Raw genomic sequence first — 10631 nt, 5'->3', positions numbered from 1 at the left:
ATATATATATATATATATATATATATATATATATATATATATATATATATATATATATATATTTCTAATTTCAAGAGTCAAACAAATTTATTTATTTTTTTATATTTATCGAATGCCTTTAAATATTTTAAATTATTAATTATTGTAATTTATTCTAGTATTTTTAACGTAGTTTTTCAATATGTAAAATTTATTCGTAAAAGGGTCAAAATTATTCTGTCGTTTCGTAAATGATTTAGAATTACTATCCGTACACCTTTTGGTCCAAAAATACACCCATTGTTATTTCTATCGCTAACCCCCCTTCCCCCCCCCCTCCCAATTTTATAGCAGCAGATATGGGATCCACTTTTAATGAGCTGACAACATTTTATTGGGCCACGTGAGTTCTGGTTTTACTTCATATATATATATAGAGTAAATAATCCGCCCCATTTATTTGATCTGCCCCATATTTTTTTTCTTTCTTTTCTTCCTTGTCACCCAACACATGCACTCCCCCCAACAATACCCCCCCCCCCATCCACCCACCATGACCCCCACCTCATTCTTTTCCCTATTTTATAAAAAATTTATTTTCATGTCCAAATTCACTGTCAATATTAAAAAGTTTGACTCTTAAATTTAAACCGTGCCAGATAAATAGGGACAATAGTAGTAGCAATATATGCGATAAGTTAGTAAATTTTAAATACAAATAATGCATTAATTAGTAAACGTTAATCCATGATTTTAAAAGTGTAACTGAGTTCAGCAATAAAAGTTTAGATATTTTAACCCATCAAATTTTAATTCTAGACCCCTTTTTGTACAATAAAGGAGTAAAGTTATAACGGTATATATAATTTAAATTACTCTCATTCTTGTAGTAGCTTTCTGTGTTAGTAATTGAAAATATATAAGTACTGAAAAGGTTTTGAAGTACACTAACCTTGGAGTAGGGAGGCGTTGAGCAGAGTGGGAACCCCATAGCTGTTGCAGGATTTACAATAAACAAGGCCATTGACGATTGGGGGCTTCCCCACAGGTGGAAGCGGCTTAACTACTGGTGGTGCTGGTCGACGGGGAATAAGGGGTGGATTCGCTGTTGGTGATGGAAATGGTGCTATAATAGGTGGCTCAGCAGCCGGTGACGGAGATGGCGCCATTACTGGTGGATAAGCAACTGGTGGCGGAGGAGGTGGCGGAGGCGATTTCTTAGCACGTGGTGGTGGGGGCGGTGGCGGTTGCTTTGTAGGTGGCTGAGTAGCTGGTGATGGAGATGGTGCCCGAGGAGGTGGTGGTGATTGCTTTGCTGGAGATGGAGATGGTGCCTTAACTGGCGGTGGAGGGGGTGGTGGTTGCTTTGCTAGAGATGGAGATGGTGCCTTAACTGGTGGTGGAGGAGGTGGTTGTTTTGCTGGCGGAGGTTGTGGTGGTTGCTTTGCAGACTGATCAGGTGGTGATGGCTTACATGGTGAAGGTGGTGGTGGTGGCGGCTTAACTGGGGGTGATGGTGCCGACGGCTTTGGCCGGTTAACAGGTGGACCACCACCTATGGGAGGCACATCAGGTAAGTTGGGAATCAGAGGCAAAAGGCCAGGAAGCTTAGAGCCGGGCAAAGGAGGCAAAAGGCCGCCGGTTAAAGGAGGAATAAGTGGTATTAATGTCGACGGAGGAGGTGGTGATGGAGATGGCGGAGGTGGTGATGGCGATGGCGGAGGTGGTGATGGTGGTGGTGATGGTGGTGATGGTGGCGGTAGCACGAATGTAGGCCCATCGTAATCAGGCAATGGGATCTCCACTGGTGGCAAGTCGAAAGGCAATGGGAGTTCCAGCCACAGCTCCCCATGGCTGAGCTTTGAGAATGAGCCAAGTACTAGAACGAAAAGTTGTATAAGTAGGACCTTCGATGAAATAATAACAGCCATAGTTGTTAACTGGATTAATCCACCTGCGTTGAAGGAAGTTTAAAGGGAATGAATTTATAAAAGCTAGGCAATAGAAGTTTATTTGATTGGAATATTAAGAAAAGAAATGAAAAACTGAAACCATATACAAAATTATAACAAGCCCTCTCAATAATTTGACTATCAAAAGACGTAGATTTGTGAAAGAATATTAATTATGAAGGATTTGTGATGATTTTATGACAAAATTCGTCAATTTGCGATGAATTTAAGTCTGTTTTATGACTCCATCACAATTCTTTTGGGATGATCGAATTTGTGAATTTTTTTGGACCAATTCTCCGTCACGATATTGCTTTTTCTTACTGTATACTTTCTTCGATCACTACTAGAAATTCGGTAATTAGCGACAAAAAAACCGACCAACTTTGATCGGTTATGGCCAATTACCGACCAAAATGCAACAAAATACGCTTGGACGGTATTTGGTGGTCGCTTTAGTATACCGACCAATGTTGGTCGGTAATTAAATGTTGCCAAAAAGAACCGACCAAAGTTGGTCGGTATTTTAATTATGTAATCAAAAGATTCACCGTCTGGGAATCGAAGCGGAGCGTGTATTGTGGCAGGATATTATTCTACCACTAGACCATTGGTGCATTTTGTTTTAAGATTGTCTTATTTATTTATTTATTTATTTATACTATTTAATTGTATTTTCGCACGAATAACCGACCAAAGTTGGTCCGTTTTATTAAAAAATAAAATTACCGATCAAAGTTGTTTTGTGAAATGATCGGCGGAATTTACCGACCAAAGTTGGTCGGTTTTTATATTAATTTTTATTTATTTTAATTGCATTGATTTTTGGCCGGTTTTTTTACCGACCAAAGTTGATCGATTTTTGCCGAATTTCTATTAGTGGATCCACTTTAATTAATTTTTTGGCTTTTTTTTTGTCCATAATATTTAATTTTTTTAGATATGAACAAAGAATTTGTTATATTTCCAATGAGTGGAAATAATCTCCTCTCCAATGAACCTAATATCATGTTTGGCCAAGCGGCAAAAATCAGTTTAAAAGTGCTTTTGGAGAAAAAATATTTTTTTCTGCTTCTCCAAAACTGCTTCTATTTCTCCTCAAGCGTATTTCTTTTTCCTTCTAAAAGCTTGGTCAAACACTTCAACTTCAAAAAAAAAAAAAAATACTTTTAAAAAAGAAGTGATTATTGAATTGAAGAAACTTGGCCAAACAGTTAAAGTTGCTTCTTAAAAGTGGCTTAAACGGTTAATCTCCTCTAACGCTGTTTTTAATAGGGGAAGAGCGGAAGGTCAAGTTAGGCTGTCAACCTAGATCAATTTTTCTTCGCAAAAGAGAAATCAGTAATTAATTACTGTCTTGTTTGCATTTTGCACCCTTATGTCTGTAATATTTTTTATTTACACATATCCTTTACTTTGTACTATATGATTCTTCAAAGTTATGCATTTTCTTGCAAAATATTCAACAAAGCCATTTTATCAGGAGCAAAAAAAATTATGCTATTAAAACTTGGGGGATTCTTTGCACTATTTTGGTCTTCCGGACTCTCTGTTTTGTCATCTTAAAAAATATTTTTATTACTGTTTAGTTTAGTTTATAATATTCCCTTTATTCACCATAGGAGAAATTAAATTTGATCAAACATTAGGCATGGCCATGATCAGCATGGCCTTTCGTTCCAGAAGCCATGTGGTGAGAGTTTTTCAGTTGGCAGAAAATTGATCGAACATGAGACATGGGATTGTTTTTCTTTTCTCGTTTTGTTTATTCTTAAAAGAGACATACTAATTTCTCATGAATTTTAATTGACATTACTTTACTTAGAATATTACTGTACTAGTAAGCGCTCATTACAATTGATACCCTAATCTTAGATGTAGTAGGATTTTTTTTGAACGGAAAGGGTCCATACTATGATTTATTTTTTTTACATATTATCTCGTTATAATTTGGGTTCAAGTATATATCTGTTGTGATATTATTAGTTCAAATAATATACCCCTCTTTTCTTAAGTTTGTTCAAGGTGGACATTCAATCCTACGTGGCACTGACAATTGATGAGGTGGATGCCATGTGGCATCATCTCATAGCCCCTAATCCATTTTACTACTTCCCCCTATTTGTTTTTCCTCCATTAAAATTTTCTTCCACTTCACTGTTATTTATCTGTATTGCTGTAAATAAATAAAACAGTAATCTTTCTGAAAAATAAAACAGAAAGTTAGTAGAAACAATTCTGAAAAATAATATTCGAACTTCAAAATAATTTTTGAAACGTTGAAGGAACAAATCGAGCCTACTGAATACACAGTGTGTCCTTAAGGAAATTATTCCCCTCAAGTACCCGAGGTTATGGAATATATCCTCCCAGGATAGAACGATTTAACTCACCAGTGTATCGGTACCTAAAACTCTGGTGATCGGCGAACCACTCGATGGTCGTAAAACACACTGGAATATTTTGTGCAGAAGAAGAAGAAGAAGAAGAAGAAGATTCAGAAAAATTTCGTAAGTAAATATTCTGGGATTTGAAGGTCTATTTATAGCCAACTTGGTGATGTTTCTGAAGAGGTTTGCAACATTTCAGAATAGTCATGACTATTGGAACAGGTGTGACCCTCTGAAGAGGTTTGCAACCTTTCAGAACGGTCATGGCTGTTGGAACAGGTGTGACCCTCTGAAGAGGTTTGCAACTTTTCAAATAGTCATGGCTGTTGGAACAGGTGTGACACTGTTTCAGAACAGCCATGGCTGTTGGAAATTTTTGCGGGAAATTTAAAACGAATTTAAATTAATCCGGGAAAGAAAAACGGGCTAGACCAGACCGGGTCGCGGGTCATCCCTCCATTTCTTTTCCCACCATTTTCCATTCACACCTCTTTTGTTATTAATTATTAAATAACAAACCCAAAAATCCCCCACATGAATGGGGAATGGCTATAAACTTAAAGGAATGCACGGACATGTGTGTGTTTTACAAACAAGAATCGATTGCATCTGGATAAGTGGGTTTCCCTTTGAACTTTCCGTAGTGAACTTATATCGGATATACTCGGTCAATCGGTAGATTTGATATCTTTGAACCGTCGAGCTTTGTTGTATACCTAGACAACATATATCACACAATCAATCCTTAACCATCTATGGTTCTCACGGTTGTGTTCGTTTCAGCCATGAACACCGCCTGGTTTCATGAGTGCTTAGAGAATGAGTCTTTACTTTCATTCTCCTTGAAGCGGCTTACACTTCACACTCACATAGGTGATTCCTAAACGTGTAATCCTAAAGACACACTATCTGGTCATATCCTGCCAGACTTAGCAAATCATTAAAAAGCTTTAAGCTTTATTGACTCATCAAAAAAGCCTTAATGCTTTACCTCGTTTTTGAACATTGTCTTCATCATTGTTATATATCTGTATTGCTGTAAATAAATTAAATAATAATCTTTCTGAAAAAATAAAACAGAAAGTTAGTAGAAACAATTCTGAAAAATAATATTCGTACATCAAAATAATTTTTGAAACGTTGAAGGAACAAATCGAGCCCACTAAATACACAGTGTGTCCTTAAGGAAATTATTCCCCTCAAGTACCCGAGGTTATGGAATATATCCTCCCAGGATAGAACGATTTAACTCACCAGTGTATCGGTACCTAAAACTCTGGTGATCGGCGAACCACTCGATGGTCGTAAAACACACTGGAATATTTTGTGCAGAAGAAGAAGAAGAAGAAGATTCAGAAAAATTTCGTAAGTAAATATTCTGGGATTTGAAGGTCTATTTGTAGCCAACTTGGTGATGTTTCTGAAGAAGTTTGCAACCTTTCAGAATAGTCATGACTGTTGGAACAGGTGTGACCCTCTGAAGAGGTTTGCAACCTTTCAGAACAGTCATGGCTGTTGGAACTGGTGTGACCCTCTGAAGAGGTTTGCAACTTTTCAGAATAGTCATGACTGTTGGAACAGGTGTGACACTGTTTCAGAACAGCCATGGCTGTTGGAAATTTTTGCGAAAAATTTAAAACGAATTTAAATTAATCCGGGAAAGAAAAACGGGCTAGACCGGACCGGGTCGCGGGTCATCCCTCCATTTCTTTTCCCACCATTTTCCATTCACACCTCTTTTGTTATTAATTATTAAATAACAAACCCAACATTCACTACCATAACCACCACCATGAACAATATTGAATTTCCAGCTAGTCAACTCAAACCAAATCTGAGTATTTGAACAATATGAGACTGAATGTTGGCCCTCTGTATATGCTTTGAGCACTTGGGTCTGCAAAACAAATACTTCAATTCGTCACACAATATCATGCACGCTAATAGTACATAAAGAGATTATCTAGTTTCTTGCGGAAGAGAACTTCACCTGTAATTCGAGAAGCTTCTGATTGTATTGAATCCAATGCGAGCGATGAGTGAAGAAACAAACATATAAACGACTAAATTTTGAAATACAATATTGTTCATGGTGACGGTAATAGGGACAATAGTGGTGGAGGGGAAGAAAATTTTTGTTGTGAAAAAATAGAAAGGATGGGTAAAGGGTTAGGGTAGAGGTGAGGTGGCATTCCTGATTCCACGTAGCATCTAACTTATCAAATGTCAGTACCATATAAGATTGGATGTCCACCTTGGACAAACTTAACAGAAGAGTGGTATATTTAAACCAATTTTATAACGACAAAGATACATTTGAAATCAAAATATAACGAGAGATATATTTAAATCTTTTCTCATTATACATGGATATATTTAGACCTTTTCCATTTTTTGAATTTCTTCAAGCTAGGCAGTTGCGGTACCATTTCATCCTAAACATACAGAAGAAAATTATCTAAAGATAAGAGGAACATACTGTTTTCTTGAGAATGTACAATTTAATTAGTTAATATTAATATTTTTATTTTTCATCCAATCAATAGAAAATTTTATTCTACGTAAAAAATCAAAGAAAACAATAACAATAATCAAATGTTATTGACACAAAAGACAACCATCACTTTTATTACTCCCTCCATCCCAAGTTAGTAGTATCATGTTTCGCTTCCGAGAAGCAAACTACGTAGACTTTGACCAACATTTTAATATGTATTTTTTTTATCATATTGAAATGAGATAAATTACAAATTATTACGTAGTACTTTTCGTATATTTTTTGGATATAAAATTTTGATTATAAAATATTGAGTTGATCTAATCCAATTTAGCTTCCAATACTAGTCAAATTAGCCATCGAAAAGCGAAACAATGACAACTAATTTTTGGACGGGACGATACTATGTTATCTTGAATATTTCATTTTTGTATAAATATTGGAGGTCCGACAGATGATTTTGGTAACAATTGATATGTTTATGCCTTCTAAAAATGTTGAATAAATTAATGAGACCAATTAAGTTTTGCACTCATAAAAATAGTGATAAGGAGGTCATATGCAATGCATGCTATTATTCGAATAGATGCATGATCGAAATATGTGATGAAAATTAATAGATAAATTAAAGATACTCCATATTTGTAGAGATTGAGCAATTTCAAACTGTTGCTTGTAAATTTTTTATGTAAAGACGTAGTGGAAGAGTTGGAGCTTAGAAGGTGTTAAATGCCTAGCAAAGAATGATTTGGACCGCAAATGTTCATGAAATTTTTTGTGATGAAGGATTGCAATGAGATTTGAACACGCATTCTTTGATATAAGGTTATTTGTGTGATTGTCTTATTCAAAAGTTTAAATTGTACTGTCTTAAATAAGACACGCTTATATATATTTATAAATTATATGTTCTTAGCATAGAATATGAATATAAAATTTAATCTTAAACAATGTATTCTTTTCATCCACTAATTCCTCTAACAAGTCTGATTATCTCCGGCCCTTTCGATGTTGTTTATGTATTTTGTCTTGTGATTAATTAGGAAAGCAAAGGTAGGAAAATGATATTTAGAGATTCAAATTCTAGAAACACTCACATATTTGTAGTAAAGGACTAGTACTTTCTTTTTATTTTCGTAAGTCTTAATTTTGGACTTACAATAGAAAATGCACATCCGATTTTTATTTTAACAACGGACATTTTCTTTCTCAATCATTTAATAAAGTTGTTACTCCTTCCTTTCTTATTATTGTTTTCCATAGTAATTAATGAAGGCCAGGAATAACCATATTTCCAGCGAGACGAGCTGAGGGTCGCAACAGCATATCTGGTGGTATCGGTGCCGCAGCCGGTGATGGAGATGGTGCCATAGCTCGTGGAGAAGGCGGTGGTGGTGACGGCAACGGTGGTGGTGGTGACGGTGATGGAGGTGGTGGAGAAGGTGATGGAGGTGGTGGAGAAGGTGGTGGTGGTGACTTCACTGGTGGTGGTGGCGACGGCTGTTGCCGCTTAGGTGGAGGGCTACGGGAAGGGCTACTTTTAGGAGAATTTTTTGGAGATTTCCCAAAGGAAGGCCACTTAAACTTAAAACGCTGAAGAGTTGCATCAGGCAAACTTTCAATGCCATGATCTCCATTAGTGAGCTCTGAAAATGAGCTAATTACTAAAATAGAAAGTTGTAAAAGCAGTAGGGCCTTCACTGAAATAACAGCCATACTTTTTATTTAAACTCAAATGTGCATAAAAGAATGCCAAAGGCGATAGGATTTATAGGAGCGGGAAATAGGATATTGTGAAGTTTTCGATCGGTGAAAAAATATGTGCTCTCTTTTTTACCCTTCTTTACTTAGTTTAATTAAGGTTTTTGTTCGCAACGAGGTAGGTAATTAGGAGAAAACGTTTTACTTCCAAATTAAGACAAACAATTAAATAGGTTAAGTGTTTCCTTAAATAGAACTCATTTGCAGTAGATGAAATAGTTTTAGCCTATAATACAAACATACGAAAAGACATCACATTTTATGAATAATTCCACAAAGACGACGCAAATTATATACAAATAATAACAGACATTCTTGTAAGATTACCGCAGTCATAGCAGAGATTAAGACACATTGTGGAATCAATCTAGAGTCAATGTTTAAAAAAGCGTACCGTTAAATTACTCCATGGATAAAACAGCGATAGCGAACGGCGATTAAGCTTGAGACCAACTTCCACGATTCACTAGCTACTCGCTCTCACAGCCCGGAAAACTTGACTGATGGAACGTCTACCGTTACCACGTATTCAAGAGGCAGAATACGCTAGGGTTTTTGTCACGACCCAAAACCCCGCACTAGTCGTGATGGCGCCTCTCGTGAAGACAAGGCCAGCCAACTAACCCAATTGGTCCCTTTCAAAGTAGTTAAACATAAATGAATAGCAAAAATACGACTTAAGGACATTAATTGACAAAGTTTACAACCCAACACAGCCCGACCGGGGTGTCACAAGTCACGAGCATTTAGGGAAGTCTAAATACAACTACAGGGCCAACAATATACAGAATAAAATTTAGAACCAAAGGAAGTAATCCGGTGCCGCGAACGCTGGCGGTCCCCCTGCTCAGCTACGATAGCAATACCTTCAACCAGCTCAAAACCCGCTACCGGGTGAACAATACATGCATCTGCACGCGAGGTGCAGGGAGTAAAGTGAGTACTCCAACTCAGTGAGTAATAAAAGTAAATAATAACTGAGCAGCAAGAAATCACGTAAAGCAAGCCATCATGCTATATAGGGGCAGTGTAACCTTTTGAGAAAAACAGTGAAACCGTGAAATCTTTAGAAATATCTTGGCTCAGTTTAAAACCTCTTTTGAAAATGTCTTTTTCCAACAGTCAAGCAAATGAATGCGAAACAAGTAGTGCAAGCCAGCACAAAAGTCAGCCCCTCGGGCACAATACTCCGTCAACAAATAGCACCAAGATATCAGGTAATTAGTGCAAGAAGTAGCATGGAAGCCAATGAAATGGGAGTGCTGAAATGTCATGACAAGTAATACAAATAGGAACAAATGCATGAGTGCAATGCAATGCATATGACGGTACGCTCTGGTACCCACTGCGGCGTGCAGCCCGAGCCATCCATATATTTAACGTCAACGGCGCTCACTGGGGGTGTGTACAGACTCCGGAGGGGCTCCTACAGCCCGAGCGCAATATCAAGCCATCTCGTGGCATCAACCAGGCCCACGGCCTCAATATCAATATAACCATCCAGGTCCTCGGCCTCAAGATCAATGTAATCAACCAGGCTCTCGGCCTCAATATCAATATAACACTGCTGCGGCGCGCAGCCCGATCCATGCTCGGTCCAGAAATGCACATAAGCCACTTGGGCAATATTAAAATAAGAGTTCTCAGCTCAAAACGTCAATAAAATATTGTTTAAGTTTTCAAATCTTAGAAAGATGGCTGAGTTTGCGAAACAGTATTTAAAACCTTGGACCGAGATCAAATAATATGCAAAAGTGATGCGAAAACGGTGATATCAATCCCTGAAGGATTCAAATAATTGGCACGAAGCCCAAATACGGCAATCAGCCCAAATCATGAAAATATCAAATAAGTTTCAGTAAATTACGCGGTAAAACCAACAACCGGGACGGACCAAGTCACAATCCCCAGCGGTGCTCTACCCCACGCTCATTATCCGGCGTGCAAGTCACCTCAATACAGCATCATGATGTACAAATCCGGGGTTTCAAACCCTCAGGATATCATTTGCAATCATTACTCACCTCGAACCGGCGAAATCTCTAGCTCACG

General features: G+C 37.4%; 2 protein-coding genes across 2 annotated transcripts in view; both read right to left on the bottom strand.

Annotated features, from left to right (window-relative positions):
• The window catches only part of LOC109232352 (pistil-specific extensin-like protein), a 3063-nt gene extending 1054 nt beyond the window's left edge, over positions 1–2009 (bottom strand). Inside the window, exon 1 of the mRNA XM_019398088.1 lies at positions 932–2009. Within this exon, the coding sequence (XP_019253633.1) occupies positions 932–1910 (979 nt within the window). The 5' untranslated portion in view covers positions 1911–2009. The remainder of the gene's footprint in view (positions 1–931) is intronic.
• LOC109232353 (vegetative cell wall protein gp1-like) lies at positions 7858–8573 on the bottom strand. The gene has a single exon (XM_019398089.1). It carries the CDS (start codon positions 8532–8534, stop codon positions 8085–8087), a length of 450 nt encoding a protein of 149 aa, XP_019253634.1. The 5' UTR covers positions 8535–8573; the 3' UTR covers positions 7858–8084.

This window comes from Nicotiana attenuata, chromosome 9 (assembly GCF_001879085.1).
Source record: "Nicotiana attenuata strain UT chromosome 9, NIATTr2, whole genome shotgun sequence".
NCBI lineage: Eukaryota > Viridiplantae > Streptophyta > Magnoliopsida > Solanales > Solanaceae > Nicotiana > Nicotiana attenuata.
This window is presented reverse-complemented; position numbering and strand designations above follow the sequence as displayed.